This window comes from Marmota flaviventris, chromosome 18, assembly GCF_047511675.1.
Source record: "Marmota flaviventris isolate mMarFla1 chromosome 18, mMarFla1.hap1, whole genome shotgun sequence".
NCBI lineage: Eukaryota > Metazoa > Chordata > Mammalia > Rodentia > Sciuridae > Marmota > Marmota flaviventris.
Genome location: NC_092515.1, coordinates 47238671 through 47256091, shown reverse-complemented (window position 1 = coordinate 47256091; position 17421 = coordinate 47238671). Strand labels below are relative to the sequence as shown.

At 42.2% G+C, this 17421-nt stretch overlaps 1 protein-coding gene across 3 annotated transcripts in view; it reads right to left on the bottom strand.

Annotated features, from left to right (window-relative positions):
* The window catches only part of Zfp90 (ZFP90 zinc finger protein), a 40842-nt gene that overhangs the window by 7327 nt on the left and 16094 nt on the right, over nucleotides 1–17421 (bottom strand). Inside the window, exons 4-5 of one of the 3 annotated variants that reach the window (XM_071604318.1) lie at nucleotides 17333–17399; nucleotides 8200–8249 (exon numbers count right to left, since the gene is read on the bottom strand). In XM_071604318.1, coding sequence (XP_071460419.1) covers nucleotides 17389–17399 — 11 coding nt within the window. In that variant the 3' untranslated portion in view covers nucleotides 8200–8249; nucleotides 17333–17388. Of the gene's footprint in view, nucleotides 1–8199; nucleotides 8250–13555; nucleotides 13621–17332; nucleotides 17400–17421 lie in introns of those variants that run through there. The other 2 variants (XM_071604319.1, XM_071604317.1) reach the window with 2 other exon arrangements.

The following is a 17421-nucleotide window of genomic DNA, read 5'->3' as shown; positions in this document are numbered from 1 at the left end:
GCCAAGGCAGGAGATCACAATTTCCAGGCCAACTTGGGCAATAGAGACCCTGTCTCAAAATAAAAAAAATAAAAAGAGGTGGGGATGGAGCTCAGTGTAGAGTGTAGAATATCCCTGGGTTCAATCCCCAGTATTATAAAAAGTAACAACCAAAAAACAAAGGCTGTGAACTATACCCAAGTTATTTCCAGTCCCCAACACACACACACACACACACACACACACACACACACACAAGCACGCGTGCGCACACACGCACACAGAGAAAATGGGTTCCTTGTCCAAGATCACAAAAAAGCCCAGTCTCCCTAGCTGAGCTGGCTTTCTCTGTCTGGCGTATTCTCATTAAATTCATGGTTGACCTGCAGAATCAGGTCCTGAGGAGGTTTTTGCCTGTGGGAAGGGGCGTGGGGACCAGCAGAACCAGTCTGGGAAGAAAATGGTCAGTTATTACCCAAACAGTGCTGGTGGGTTGCCCACCCTCCTGCCAGCCTTCTTCCCTCTCTGGAGACAAAGGGCTCTCAGAATGCAGAGCCCTGCAAATGCCCCCAGGTCTAGCCTGCTGCTGATGAGAGAATCAAAACTCTCATTTCTTTAAAAATACATCATATTACTTTAGGCCTGGTGACTTGTTGATCTTTTAATTCTCATAAGCTCTTCCGGGTAAGGATTGTTATTTCAATACACCCAGAGAAGTGAGTTGAATTGTTTGTAACTGTGTTATCTCCCTGTGCAGCCATTCATTCATTCAGCTAATACTCATTGGACACCTACTGTGCACTAGTACAGTAGTGGGGATATAGCTTTAACAGAACTGTTAAAGCCCTTGTCTTCAAAAGTGATAGGAGGAGTGGGAATAGACACCAGGAGAAGTGAAAACAGATATCAGATGGTAAACATCTGAAAGTCACTGTATTTATTAGTGGTGGTCAGGGAAGACTTGTATTTGAACTGAGACCTGAAGGTTGTGGTGGCAGCCCAGTGGAGAGGAAGGAGCAGGTGAAAAAGAATAGGCTTGGCATGTTTAAGATTAGGGAATGAGGTGGAACCTGGATCCGGTAGGTCTTTGTATCTACTTATGAAAGGAGTTTGGAATTTATTCTATCAGATGGAAGTGGCTCTATCATTATTAGCTGTATGATCTCAAGTACATTATTTCACTCCTCTGAGTCCTGTAAAGTGGGGTTAATAATAATAATTAATTCACTGATAGGCACCTTCTGAAATGGCCCTAATAATCATGTGCTCTGTTATTCACATTCTAGAAATGTGGGCTGGACTTAGTGACTCCCTCCTCACTAACATGACATCACAAAGGTGATAGTGTATTCATTTCCTATTGTTACTGTAACAAATTACCACAATCTTAGTGGTTTAAGGCAACACAAATGTAATATTTTGCTGTTCTGGGGACCAGACATCTAAATGGGTCCTACTGAGCAGAAATTAAGGTACCAGCAGGGTTGTGTTCCTTTGGGAGGCTCCTGGGGAAAATCTTGGCTGTTCAGGCTTCTAGTGGCTGCCTGCATTCCTTGTCACGTGATCTCTTCCTCCTACTTCAAAGTGCGTCACTCCAACCTCCATTCCCATCTCTACAGCTCCCTTTTTAACTGCTGGTTCTCTGACTGTCCTGGGTTGACTCTCTGTCCTGGGCTGACTCTCTGACTCTCACCCAGCTAAGCAACCTCCAGATTCTCTGACTGTCCTGGGCTCTTCCTTTTTTCCCCTTAAAAGAATGCTTTTGGTTACACTGGGCCACCTGGGCAATTCATGACACTGTTCCCATTTCAAAATCCTGAGTCACACCTGCAAGTCCTTTCGTGTAGAGTAGCATATTCACAGGTTCTGGGGAGTAGGACATGGACATCTTGGGGGTCATTGTTCTGTAACAATATACACATATCATTTTTGTGATTAGGTAATAAAAGGATTGTGGCTTATGTTTTGGGTGTTCTCTCTTTCTTTTCCTCTCACTCATCACTTCAGGGAAAACCAGCTGTCGTGACGTGAGGCAGCTTTGTGGGGAATCCCTTGTGACAGCCAATAGCCAGTGAGGAGCTCAGGTCTGTCACCAAAATGTGAATGAACTTGGAACCGGGTTCTGCAGCTCCAGAGAGCCTAGAGACAGCTACAGCTCTGGTCAACAGTTGGATCACAGCCTCATGGAGCAAACGGCCTGAATCACCCAGTTAAGCAAACTCCAGATTCATGAGCCCCAAGAAAGAGAGTAAATGTTTGTGGTAATTTGCAATGCAATAATAGATGATAAATGCATTCATTCAATAAATATGTATTAAGTGCCAATACAATGTGTCATGTTTTCTTTGACATGTTAGAAATGCAGCAGTGGATAAAAGCAGAGAAAAATCCGTTCTCACAGAGTTTACATAATCATCAGAAAGAGACAAACAGTAAACACAATAACACGTCAGAAGGTGACAATTTCTATGGGAGAAACAGAGAAACAGACAACATAATATTTTTCTCAAAAGTGTCTTCCTGATTATAATTATGAAGAATAAGAGAGTAGTCAGGTGATACATGCCTGTAAATCGCTACTTGAGAAGTTGAAGCAGGAGATTCACAAATTCAATGCCAGCCAGACAACTTAGCGAGACCTTATCAAAATAAAAAAGAAAAAGGGCTGGGCATGTAGCTCAGTGGTAAAGTGTCCCTGGGTTCAATCCCTGGTACCAAGAAATAAGACAAAACAAATTCAGATTATGGAATCCTCTACAAGACAACTTGCCTTCAAAAATGCTATAAAAATGTGATGTGATTATTGATCAGATGCTGGATCACAAATAAAACAAAACCACAACTATACAGGATGTAATTGGGACAATTGGGGAAATGTGGATATGTGACTGTGAGATAGTAGCATTATATCAATGTTGAGTTTCTTAGGTGCCGTAATAGCATTATGACTGCATATTAGAAGTCAGGGTGTAATGCTCAAATAGTTTAGCCAAAGTAATGCAAATAAAACGAGTGTGAAATATTCTGGTAAAACACATTGGCAACAGGTGAATCCAGATGAAAAAGTAAAAAGGTGCCTGTTGATTGTACAAGTTTAAAAGGTCAATTTTTTTTTTCAAAATAAAAAGTTATGAGAAAGAACGAATGCTTTACTTGTGGCGCTGCTGGGCGGCTCCATATTGGGGGCGCCACGGATTGAAGGGCTCCTTATTTATTATTTTTAACTTTTTGTTCATATATATATTTTTTGTGGGGGGGTCTTTATTTCTGCCTCTGACCCCCATCCTCGCTATTGCCAAGTGCCCCAAATCTCTTCCTCTCTGGTGCAAGATCCATGCATGGAGGCCGCTGAGAGCAGGTGAAAAGGAAGGAGGTGACATTCCAGAATTCCAGAATTAAAGGCGGGAAGGGAGAAAAGAAAGAAAAAAGGAGAGGAAGCCCAACAAGCTCGCCTGGGCGGGAGGATCCGAGCTCCGGAGTTGCGGGCGCTCTCTGTGGCGCGCCACCGCCCCCTCGTGGCCACCGGACTCGCACGCGGCGCCGCAGCCGGCAGGTTAATCTGGCTCTGCAACCCGAGCTCTTGAACTGGACTATGTCCAGAAGAGCTCTCAGTAGGCCAGGGCACCTCGCGATCATACCCCGCTCACTTTAGATACACATATTTTTAAAAGGACCTACTATAAGCCGAGCACCGTGCCGAGTACTTTATAGATATTAACTCAATCCTTACATCAGGTCACTCAGAGAGCAAGGAGTATTGAGAGCAAGGACTTGGAAAGCATTGAGGAACCTTGAAATTGTTCATTTATTTTGTTTGTAAATGTTTACTGAGCACCCAGGAGGTGCTGGACCCTGAACCCAGGCATGCGACCCAGTGTGTGAGGGCCTGAGGGTGCAGCGAGAGGGAAAGATGACAGGACATGATGTTCAATTGAAAAAACAAAAGAAAGGGGGAAAGATAACTTGCAAAGAGCAGATCTAGTGTATTTACAAAACTATGTTCCTGAAAATTAGATATTTTACAAGAAGAACGGATTGGCTTAAGATCAGTCAAAAATAAAAAGCAAACACAAAAAATGAACACTTCTGGGGGAGGGAAGGAGACACAGCTTAGTGAATTTTCACTGCACTGCATTTTCATTGCAAACCGTTAGCAGATGTATAACACACTGGTAAGTGAAAGAAAAATGACCACAACACTCAGAGCAACCAAGAGATCTTTATTACAGCAGTGCAACAGAGGAGAAAAGAGAGAAAGAGAAGAGAGAGTGAAAGAGAGAGAGAGAGAGAGGGGGGGGGGGGCAAGTTTTTGTTTGTTTGTTTTTGTTTTTTTATTGGTTGTTCAAAACATTACAAAGCTCTTGACATATCATATTTCATACATTTGATTCAAGTGGGTTATGAACTCCCATTTTTACCCCGTATACAGACTGCAGAATCACATCCACATTTTTACATATTGCCATACTAGAGACTGTTGTATTCTGCTATCTTTCCTATCCTCTACTATCCCCCCCTCCCCTCCCCTCCCATCTTCTCTCTCTACCCCATCTACTGTAATTCATTTCTCTCCCTTATTTTTTTTTCCCTTTCCCCTCACATCCTCTTATATGTAATTTTGTATAACAATGAGGGTCTCCTTCCATTTCCATGCAATTTCCCTTCTCTCTCCCTTTCCCTCCGACCTCTTGTCCCTGTTTAATGTTAATCTTTTTAGGAGAGAGTTTTTATAGCCCAAATCTAATGAGGTCTCTGGGTCTGCAAGCTGCCTTGTTGGCACAAGGGGGGTTATGTGTTCGGCCTTGAGCAGGGGGTTGAGTGTTCAGCCTTGAGCGGGGGCTTGGGTGTTTGGGCTTGAAGCAAATAGTTGATAAAGAACCAGACAGAGGGTTTGAGTGGCCAGGTCATCCTGCAGCTAACTTTGTTTGGTATGCCCTGCAGACAGTTTACTCAGCCTGTCCTGCACCTAACAGTAAGTCCTGATTTAAGGCTTGGCTGAATATACATACTTTGAAGAAAAATGAGGGCTGCTATTCTCTTGAGAAACTTGAAAAGGAATAATTTTATAGACATGTAGTAAAATTCCTACACCTAAGAAAATAAATCTCATAATTGTATCTGACTTTTAAGGAAATGCCATTTAACTGCCACCAACAACCAACTCTGCTGCTCCAAGCCTCTAGGCTTGTGTGGTGGTGGGGGGCTTCCCAGGTTGTGGCAGCACGCTCAGTTCCCTTCACCCTGCTAGGTTCCAGCTACTGTTCTCTGGCCAGGGCATTCCTTCCCTTTCATCCCTTGGTCCTCTGCAGCTGCATCTGGTTTCTTTGGAAGGCCTCACACTTAGGCCCTCTAGACCAGTGTCAGAGACTCAATCCTTCCTTACCTGGGAGAATCGCCAGGGAAAAGCAGCTGCCCAGGAGCACACTTGTGCTGTGTTAAGGTGACTGCACTTATCCCCAGCTCTGGGCACTCAGTACCAGCACCAGTGGGGCTCCATCCTACCTTCCTCTCCCTACCACTCCAACACATATTTTTATTTCTTTTCAGCTTACATAGTTGTGTTAACTTTCTGTTACTGTGACAAAATACTTGAGATAATCAACTTATAGGGAAGAGAAGTTATTTTGGCTCATTGTTTCAGCATGGTTGCTGAGTCCTGGGCTAGCACAGTATATTATGGAAGGAGTATGGCAAAGGAGGCCTGTTCACTTCATTGAAACTAGGAAGCAAAGAGAGAGAAAGGGACCAGGGTCCCAGTGCTCCCTTCAAAGGCATACTACAGTGATCTGACTTCCTTCCAGTAGGTTCTACATCCTAAATGTTCTGCCACGGGCTAAGACTGAGGCTTTAATATATGGGCCTTTGAGGGACATTTAAAATACAGACTATAGCATTAGTCAAACAAAACACATGCACAAAAAAAAAATTAGAAAAACAACACAAGGTTTTATCATTTCTATATTATCCTTGATAATACTTTCATCTATATTCTCTATGAAATATTGTATAGACATGTTTGAAGAAAGGATATAGATAGAAAAATTGGTTGAGAGTTTGAGCAAATAAGTTGCCCAGACTGGCCTGGAACTTGCAATCCTCCTGCCTCAGCCTTCTGAATAGCTGTGATTACGAGTGCTCGCCACTGCGCCCAGCTAAGTAGTTGGATTTTTGACAATTAGCAGGATCAGCATCATGTGGGAACTTTTTTTATATATTTATTTTTTAGTTGGACACAATATCTTTATTTTATTTTTATGTGGTGCTGAGAATCGAACCCAGAGCCTCACGCATGCTAGGTGATTCCGATGCATGCTTTAATTTGGGAACCACAGTGCTAGACAACGACCAAATGTCTGATGAATTCAGGGATATTTAAAAAATAAATTTATATTTCTCTAACCATAACATTGAGTTGTGTCTGAGAAATGACAGAAAGAATTTTTTATTTTTAAATTTTTTTATTTTATTTTTTTTTAGCACACTGCTAGGGATCTAACTCAGGGGTAGGATTTAGTAGGCGAGGGCTCTCCCACTGAGCTATAGCCCCAGCCCAAGGATTCTGTTTTAATGAGTGAGGTGAATGCCTGATATGAGGATGGAATTTTCCACCCAACATCTCTCCTTAACAAGTCAGAGAAAAAAGATGGTAGGTAGTGTTCAGATGGGTTGGGCAATATTGGGGTTGGTCTCTTGATCTTCTCAAAGGGGTTTGTGGGTGAAATTAAAAAATGAATAGAGAGTGGGAAAGGACCAAAAATGTCCCTCTTAACAGCTGATTTGGCCTGGCTGGGGGTATGAAGGGGTAAGCATGGAGGAAATGGTTCCTGTAATTTGTACAGAACCCCCCTAAACTTACTACCCTTTGAGTTCCCAGGAGGGATTCCCTGGGGCAGTTTTTCAGACTTCTACTCATAACCTCCTGCCTTCTCCTCCTATCACCATCCCTTCCCATTCTTCTCTTGGTTCCCTATCCTCCATCTTTTTTCCCACACCTCTGACATTTTATTTCCTATCCCTCTTTTTCTGTACTCCTGGGTCTCCAACTTTTGATGGTAAAACTTGTGACACAAAGGCCTATACCTGGTTCCCTACTGACCCCTGAGGACCTCAGTGGTGGAGTATGGTGCTAGGAATCGCCTCCCCAAGACAAAATAAAACAAAAACCCCAGTGCCATGCCTTGAGGAGGAAGGGGCTGTGGCTAATTAGACTCTCTTGTCCCACGCAAAGGACCCAGGGCTGCACGATCTTCTTGGTAGGCTCATCATTGTTGTCCTGTTGAATTGCTGGGTCCTTGAGTCAGTGAGGTTGGCCCCACCAGAATCAGGTCCCCAGGCTAGCCTTCCCTTCCTAAGGTTGTTTGTTGTTGCTCACTCTCATTTTTGCTGCTGATTATTTTGTGACTCTTCTGAACTTATTCTGCAAAGTTTGTTCTCTTTGTCATATGGCCAATAAAATCTCTGCTCAGTTAGCTACTCTGGTGGTCAGCCAATGATTAGACAGAGAGTTCCTTAAATGCCTAAAACCACTGTGTCTTATATTTTTTTGCCAAAGGGCAAGGGACTCTTCTGTATGTTGTGGGCACACCTTAAACACTCAACCAGACAATTTACAACTCGCTTTAGCTTCACTCCTGCTTGCCTAGATCTCCAAGCTCAGTCAGAAGTGAGAGCTGGGGCCTTTCTGAGTCTTCCCTGAGTATTTACACAGGCTTAGAGATGCCACACAGCCCTACATATGCACAAGTATAGCCTTCTTTTTTTAAAAAAAATATATATTTCTTAGTTGTTGATGGACTTTATTTATTTTCATGTGGTGCTGAGAATTGAACCCAGTACCTCATACATGCTAGGCGAATGCTCTGTCACTGAGCCACAACCCCAGCCCATATATAGCCTTCTTGATGCCCAGGAATATGGTGGAGCTTTGCAAAGTTCCCTATGGCCATCTCATTCCCAGCTTTTCTTGTTAAACTTTTTGTTTAGCCTTTGTTTGTAATGACTGTTTCCTACTGTCTCAGGTAGCCACAACATTAAGCCACTGACATGATAATTTTCAACAGACACCCTGGGGGTGGGGGAGGATATTTGCACAAGCAAGCTCCAAGTCAGGTCAAAGAAAGGCAGGTTTTGTGAGTGAAGCCTTGCCAGAAATCACCATGCAGTTCAAATAATGACAATTTTCTGGGAATAGTGTTTTAAAGACACTCCAAAACCTTGTTCTCCCCATTCTAGTATTTGTCAGGCTGTTGGTTTTCAAGGTTACCAAGGATCTGGGGAGATGGAAATGGTAATAGGGCATGTTAAATGGTCACAAAATTACTGTTCTTACTGCAAAGCAGCTATTTTACTTAAATAAACGCTCCCTAGACTGCTACAAGACTTTTAATTTCTAGAGTTCTGAAAAAGCTGATTCTGACCGTTTTTGCTAGTGTTGTCATTGTTTTTATGCTGCAGAGAACATCTGGAGATTGTTATTCTTGCTGATCTCACTCAGGTTTCCCTTTAAGTTTGTCTTCTGGTTCCTAGGTTGAAGTCCCAGTGTCCTTGTTGATAGACCAGCATGTTTATCAAAAATGTTCCCAGGCTGAGCAGGGCAATGTGTTCAGAACTTTAATTTTTGTTTCCCCAGCCCTTAAGAGTACTGAAAGCTCTTCTTGCCTTTGCTTTTTATCTGTTGACCTCTGTCAACTCTTTCAACTAATGGCCAGAACCATCAACTTACCTGCTCTAGAACAGGGAGTACTCAGAATGTCAGGCAGACCTTAGTGAGTTTCCCTTTCCCTCTGACATCTTGGCTTCTTAATTCCTAACTACTCTGGCAACCTCCAGTGCACTCATACATGTATTTTGTAGTTTATCCAGCTCTTCTTGGAGGTAGTTCTAAAAAGAGTGCTTAGTAAAGCTACTTTGTCACATCCAGAAGTGAAAGTATCATTGTCTTGGATTTTAACTCTACATATGTTGAGAGACATACAAATAACATTGTTGCTTTGTACAGTTAACATTTACATTTATCCATATTTTACTATTTCAGTTTTGTTTTTTCTTGTGTCTTTGACCATTCATCTGGGATCATTTGCCTATAAGAAATAAAGCCTTGTGGAGTTTCCTTTCATTAGGTTCTGCTCATGGTGAAATTCCTGTTTTCAGTTATATTAAAAGGACTCATTGTGTTCCCAACCCTGATTTTTGCAATGCATGAAATTCAAGATTTGCAGATACTTTCAAGTACAATTACTTCGTCATTCACATGTCTTCCATGATTGCTGCAGGGAAGTTAGCTGTTTTTATGTTTGTTTTGATATGGGGATTGAATCTAGGGGCACTTTTTAAAAATATATTTTATTAGTTGTTGATGGACCTTTATGTGGTGCTGAGAATTGAACCCAGTGCCTCACACATGCTAGGCAAGCGCTGTACCACTGAGCCACAACCCCCGCCCCAGGGACACTTTAACCTGAGCTACATACCTGGTCCTTTCATTTCATTTTATTTTTTGAGATAGGTCTTCACTAAGTTGCTGAGGCTGGCCTCAAACCTGCGATTGTCCTGTCTCAACCTCCCTAGGTGAGCTGTTATTTCTTTAAAAACTTAGTTGATTATATATATATATATATATATATATATATATATATATATATATATATATATATATATATATTTGTACTGGGGATTAAACTCAGGGGCACTCACCACTGAGCCACATCCCAGCCCTATTTTGTATTTTATTTGGAGACAGGTTCTCACTGAGTTGCTTAGCACCTTTGCTGAGGCTGGCTTTGAACTCGCGATCCTCCTGCCTCAGCCTCCCTAGCCATTGGGATTTCAGATGTACAGAACCACACCAGCTTATGTGTTTTAAGATTTTATTTGCCTTTGATTTTCTTCTTTCTCTTTCTTTCTCCCTCCGCCCTTTCACAGGATCTCGTTAACTTACTGAGGCTGGCTTCCAACTTGCTGTGATCCTTCTGCCTCAGCTTTACATTTAAGATGGTATTACAGTGGTGCACCACCACGCCTGGGGGTGTCTGTTCTTTATGACGCTGTTTCCGACAATAGAAACTCATGATTTCCACAGGGAAAGCCACGCTGATCTAGAGTTCATCCGTTTACCTAGACAATTCCACGGGGCTCAATTTATTGGGCCATATTAAGGCATCGCGCAAAGAGCGTGGGGGAGCTGGACAGGGGCCCGACCTAGCGTGTCCCGGAGATGGGGCACAGGTGGCTTGCGGCAGCCACAGAAGGGTGACCTGGCTCAAGACAGAACAGGTCGAAGGTCACCAGGCTACACTAGAGCTGACGCTCCACCTCGGAGCTGGACGACTTCCCACACGCCTGCGCAGACCACCGCTGAGCGCGACCCGGAGTGCGTGAGACCCGGAAGCGGAAGTGCGCCCCGGCCAACGCTTTCCGCTCAATGCGAGCCAGGTGTCGGCTGCTCCCCTGGGACGCGTCCGCGGCGCACCTGGTGGGAGAGTACTCCTTACTACAGCTCGTGAAATGCTTCCTTTGGACGCCTCTTTAAAGGGTACAGCGGGTCTTCCTGTAATTAATCTTAAATAGGTGTCGAAAACCTTTCTAACCTGTGTGTCATCGTTAAATGGACGTCTCATGTTACGCTATTAAATTCCCAGTTTAGATCCCTTAACCTGTGCAAAAACAATTTTGTGCTTGCTTCCGGTTATTAAAACAGTCCGAAACCCGAGCGATGGCTCACGCCTGTAATCCTACCGACTCGGGAGGATGAGGCTAGAGGATGGCAAGTTCAAGGCCAGACTTAGTGAGACCTTGTGTCAAAATGAAAAAGAAAAAGGGCTAGGGGGCTAGGGATGTAGCTCAGTGGAAGAGTGTCCCTGGATTTAATTCCCAGCACCGAGGAAACGAACAAAACCCTCAGTGCAGCCATTTTAAAACGCTAAAGTCTCTTTAGTCTTAGATCCCTACATGCTGGCCTGTGTCCACTCTCCACCCTGCACTTCTCCTAGACAGTGTGCTGGGCAAGAGAAATCTAAGAGGAAAGGCAGGGCAGAACCCTGTACCTCTATTTGGCTATGATAGTCCTGTTCTGCCTGAGGCCCTTGGCTTGCTCTGACGCCACTCCTGCCTCATGTGTTCATTCACAGCAAGATGGCCTTTGTCGCCAAAAAATTCTTGCCTCCAATCCCTCTCCAGGTGATTTATCCCCTATTTTGACTAAGCAGCCACTGGGACCCAACCCTATTGCTGCTGCCCTCCTTCCTCCTTTGGGGGAGTTCCAGGCACAGGGTGACTACCATGTTTTGGCGTTTCAAGAACAGTTTGAGATTTCCCTTTGGTTTGTTCCCCCTGGTTAGGAGTGCAGCACAGGTGTGAGAATTATAGGATATTGGTTCCGACAGTCAATTATATGGCCAATCCAGAAACCACTGAAATTCTATCTTGTGATCTCTGACAGCAAAGAAAGCTGATGGAATGGATCTATCCTTTCTTTTCAGGTACAATTCAAATGTGGTCCCTCAGAGGACTTTACACTCTGCTGCCAGCAGTAACCCCCTCCCTTCTGAAATCTCCACATGCTTTTGGGCACCAGTCTGTTTATTCCCTTGCAACCTGTCCCCCATATACAATCAGGGGATACACGTAAAGCTCTCAGAACTCCAGATGGCATTCCTGAAATGGGCCCGAGGTTTTGCTGGGGATGGAGATACTCCCAATATCTACAGTCATTCTGGGTGCTTTAGTTTCTCAGCCCCAAGAGAGAGGGGAAGAGTCCTCATTTCAGGAGCAGGAGGCCCTCTCCTCTGGATCAAACCCTTGATATATGGTTCCGTATATAAAGGGGCCCAGAATCAAGAGGTTGTGAGAATCTTAATATATTTCATCAAGTCCTGTGGGATAGTGTTCCCAGTCCTTATGGGACCCTTTAGAATACAGGGGAACTGTTACAGAACAAGTTCCACCCCTGGAGCCAAAGAGACTCGGGATTCTGTGACCATGAGTTCTTGCAATCAAACCTGAAGCATTTTAAGCTAGTCACACATAGTACCAGGCATGAGTTTATTAGAAGGGATAGGAAAAGGGGACACTATCAAGGAAGAAAGGAAGAGAGTGAGTCTTCTCAGAGAGGTGTGCCTCTCCCACCCTCCAGTTTTAATGGAGGTCCCTGGGAAGTTTCCAGAGAGTCCCACCCAGATCCATCTTTTGATTTTTTTTTTTTTTTTAACTAGGGATTGAACCCAGGTACACTTAACTACTGAGATACATCCCCAGCCTTCTTTAATTTTTAAAAATTTCTTTGGTCATACATGGACACAATTAGAACAAATAAAAGGAAAAAACTGCAATTAGCTGAATTTTAATGTCCAGGTTCAAAATTAATAATTGTTATAGGACTTTGGTGAGAATTTTTCTCTTAGCTTGGAGTTGCTAATAAAGCCCCTGTTTTAGTTAACCTTTTCATTGCTGTGATCAAAACATGCAACAAGAATAACTTGAAGGAGAAGTTTATATGGGTCTCACAGTTTCAGAGGTTTCAGTCCTTAGAAGGCTGACTCCATTGCAGTGGGCCCAGGATGAGGCAGCACATGGTGTTTGAAAGACTCAACAGAGGAAAGCTGCTCCCTTCATGGCAGCAAAAAGAGAGAGGGGTGGGGGAAGGACATGACAGTAGAATGCATTTTGACACATCACATATAAGTGGACTATTACTTATTCTTCTGGTTGTACTGATTTAGAATCACACCAGTTGTGTAATCATATATGTACATAGGGTAATAATGTCCATTTCATTCTCCTATCCTTCCCGTATACCCCCTAGCCTCACTTCACTCCCCTCTGCCTAATCCAAAGTACCTCTATTTTTTCCCCTCCCCTTATTGTGAATTAGCATCTGCATATCAGCGAAAACATCTGGACTTTGGTAGTCAAGGAAGGGCTCTTTGCTGATAAAATACTTGAGCAAAGGGCTGGGGATGTGGCTCAAGCTGTAGCGCGCTAGCCTGGCATGCGCCGGGCACTGGGTTCGATCCTCAGCACCACATAAAAATAAAAGATGTTGTGTCCACTGAAAACTAAAAAATAAATATTAAAAAATTATCTCTCTCTCTCTCTCTCTTGAGCAAAGATCTAAAGGGGAGGAGAAAGAGCCAATGTGAAAGTTCTGAAGTAGAAGTTGGCTGGGCCTGTGTAGGTTACTTTAGGGAGCCAGTGGGGCAGTGCTACCAAGAAGGGAGTGATGAGAAGACAGAGACAGATGACATCAGGCAGCAGGTAGTGTTGAGTGAGGCTTTCATTTAGATTTATTGAGTGAAATGGGGAGCTATTAGAGGCCTCTGAGCAGATCTTAGATTTTTACAATATGGTTCTGGCTGCTAAACTGTGAACACAAAGAGGTAGGGATGAAATCACAGACAAATTTGAGGGCTGTTGCAAAAATCTGGGCCAGAGATGTTGATGATTACTTGGACTATGGTGGTATCAGTAGAGAAAGAGAAATGGCCATTTTTTAAAATCCAGAAAATTAGCAGTCAGGCGTTACTATTGCTTGGCTGTGGGGTGTGAACAAAAATCAATCAACAGTGGTTACCTGGTTTAGGGCCTGAGGAACTCGAGAGATGGGAGTTGCCTTTTCTCATTTGGAAAGACTGAGTGAAGAACATGCTTATAGGGGAAAAGGGGGAGATTGGGTTTATCTTTAGACATATCAAATTTGAGGCATGTTAGGACATTTAAGTGGAAATACAAAGTAAGCAGTTGGTTATTGTGAATATAGAATCATAGGATGGAGACATAAAATTTGAAGTTGTCATAAAATAGATTTTTATGCTATGAGACAGGTTCAGAGTCCCAAGGTGGTGACTGTAGAAAAAGAAAACAGATCCAAAGACTAAGCCCTAAAGGAATTCCCCCATCTAGAGCAAGGAAAGATAATTTGTGAGAGGTAATTGCCAATAAATTATAAGGAAATCTAGGTAAGTATCACCTGGAAGCCAAGTGAAAACATATGTCAAAAATGAGGCAAATGATGTTGAAAAGTCAAGCAGACCAAAAAAATACTACCGCATTTTGCCACGTGGGGATCACTGTGACCTTTAACAAGAGGAGAAACAAAGAACTGATGGTAGTGGATGCAAGAAAGATTGGAAGAATTGGAAACAATGAGCGTTCCATATCTCTATTGAGGAAAACTGCTATTAAGTGAAGGAAGAAATGGAGAAGTCGGTAAGTGGAAGGAGATGGAGAGTATACCATGTGTATCTGAGGAAAAAAATACACATTATTATGCTGATGGACAACACTTAGTAGAAAAGAAGCTTTTAAGATGCAGGAAAAAGAGCAATTGTAGGAATTATGTTGTCATTTAAGGATGGGTCTAATACACTAGAAGAGTTGGTCTCAATAAAAGAATGAAGTCCACTAGAGGATAAGGAAGGAAGAGCACAAGGACAAGATGCACACACAAGTTCTTTTTTCACATTTTTTTAGAGCATTATATTATACATAGTAGGTGTGTTTATTTGGACAAAATCATACATGTATGGAATTTGATTTATTCCATCTCAGTCCCCATCCCCTCCACTTTTCCTTCACTTCTTCCTTTTACTTATTTTTTATTTTTCATTTATTTATTTTTGATCAGTTCTTGCCAAACTCAGAAAATCAAGGAGTTCTCTTTTGATTGCTTTTTTTTCCTCAGTTAACTAGGAAACAGGGTCATCAGCTGAGGGAGGAGTGGGGCTAAGTGTTAGAGGTTTGAGTAGAGAGAAGGTATAAAATGGCACCTGAGGGCTGGGGAAATAGCTCAGTTGGTTGAGTGTTGCCTTGCATACACAAGGCCCTGGGTTCAATCCCCACCTCCCCCACCCCACAAAATGGCACCTGAGAGGGGGATGATGATTAGACTAGGGAAACAAATGCTGGAGATTGGCAGACAAGAAATTTAAGTGGGACTAACATCATGGTTTTGTTTTTCTCCATTTGGCTGCATGGGTACAAGAGTGGAATAGGCAGAGCTAGATTTTTTACTTTTTGCCAGATGTTTTGGTTCCTTCATTTAAATACTGTTTTGAATAATAAGGATATACCACACATGAATCTATTGATATGGTTCCAAATGTAGGTGCCCACATTTTTACTGTTTCAAACATTGCTGCTGTGAATACCCTTATGAATGTTTCTTTGTGCTAACAGGAGAATTTCTAGCATAGGGTATGTACCTACAAGTGGAATTCTTGGATCATGAAGTATGCCTAGCTTCAATCTTACTAGATATTCCCAAATTACTCCCCAAAATGATTATACCAGATTACCTTCCCTCTCAACAAAGATTAATAAGAGTTCTCAATTTTCCCCGCTAGATTCCTAAATTTTTGCCAGCCTAACTACTATGAAATAATGTCACATTTTTACCTTTCAACCTTCTGATTTCAAGGTTGGGCATCTTTTTATTTATGAGCAAATCTGCTTTGTCTTTCCCTACTCAAGTGCTCACTTTACAAGACTATATTAAGTGCCAACTATATGACTGGCATTGTGATAAGCAGAACAAAAAGAGCCTCCCTATTGGGACTCACAATCTAGTATGAGAAAAAAAACCAAGTAATCACCAACATAAATTGTGGTAACATAAAGGACATTTACAGTAACTATGAAAATTTAATGAAGGGAGATTAATTTCCTTGATATAGGATGTAGTTAGCAAAAACTTTCCTGAAGTGACATTTGCATTTTTACAGATGAGTAATTAACCAATTTTCTAAAAGCCCATTGTCACTGTAAAGAACTGAGCATCACTACCTGATAAATTCAAAAGTATTTTTTTACCTTTCATAAGGTGTGTTAGATACTCTGGCAGATATAATGCTTGCCTTGGGCCCTTCCACAAACACACAGGAGTGGAGACTGGTTTTCTCCTGGCTCTCTTGAAATTTTGAGACTATTCATCCTGCACTGAATACTGTTGCATGCAGCTTATTTTTGTCTGAATCTCATAACAACTGGCATACTACTCTATGCATGCTGACTCTGTAATACCATTCTGGATATAGTAAGAAAAAAAAGTAGGGTGCTTTAAAACATAAAAATGTTCCATGTCATTATTTTAAAAACCAATACCAAAATCAACTCAAATAAGGGACTTAAAAAGATCAAGACACTGCATCAACATGAAAAACATTTATGATAAACATTTTAAAAGCATAAAACAAGATTTTATCTATCATATAGGCAAATGTAAATAACTGATATATTAAGGATATAGTTAGGAAATTTAATTTATTGAATAGTCAAGAAAAATATTCCAGAGTCCTTTGCCACTTTGTCTTTGCTCAGCCTCCAACCTAACCTGTCATCATATCCCTTCATCCATTCATCCCCAAATGTATTACATGTACTTCCTGAATGTAACATGGCTCTGGAGACATCAGAGTTTGAGGATAAGAGCTATACTGGTGGAGTCAGAAAATCCTGGATTTATAGCCTGAATCTGTCTTGGGCAGTACAACTGTAGGTAAGTTATTTATTTAACAAGGGTATAATACATGTATTCAGTTTATTTAATGCAAGCAACAGAAACACAAAAAATTAGGAAAAAAGGAGGAACTGTTGGACTGATAGTGGGGAGCTCATGGAATTCCAGAGAGCTTCAGGAATTGAACTAGGTCCAAGGGACCTCAGGGAACAGAAACAAGAATACTTGGATGTCAGCTTCATCTTCTGCTACTACAGGAGACCTCCCATCACTAATAACAAAAATCAGACTCTAGGAAGCTCTAGGCCTTCACCTTTACAGCCTAGATATTCAAAAACAGTTTCCTTGAGCCAGGCATAGTGGCACATGCCTGCCTCAGGAGGCTGAGGCAAGAGGATTGCAAGTTTGAGGCCAGCTTCAGCAATTCAGTAGGGCCCTCAGCAACTTAGCAAAACCCTGTCTCAAAAAATTAAAAGGGGAAGGAATAGTTCAGTAGTAAAGCACCCCTGGGTTCAATCCCCAGCTCACCCCCTACCACCACTAAAAAAAAGAAAAAGTTGCCTTGAAAGTTTAACTTTGAAAAAATTCTAGCAAAGGATTCTGATTGATTTGCCCCTAAAAATCAGGACTAAATATCCTCATGCATATTAATCCCTGATTTAGGTCACATGCCTGACCCTAGAAATATCACTGAGCTCTGGGGACACACTGACTTGTGTTCCTGTGGTCATTGAGGAGGGACTGTTACAAGAGAAGAAAAGAAAACACTGGGCAAAGACAAGGGCTGCCACAGCATCTCCAACCAGGAGTTGTGAGGATTAAATGAAATGATGGAAGTGAAGCACTAAGCACAATATCTTTCACACACTAAACATAAATAAATGATAGCTACTATTAACTTACCTGGCTGTGAAGAGTTTAGCAGTTAATCCCTTCTTCTTGATGTGGCATCCTTTATCTTAGCCAAGTTCTGAAAATTGAAAAAGACAAAC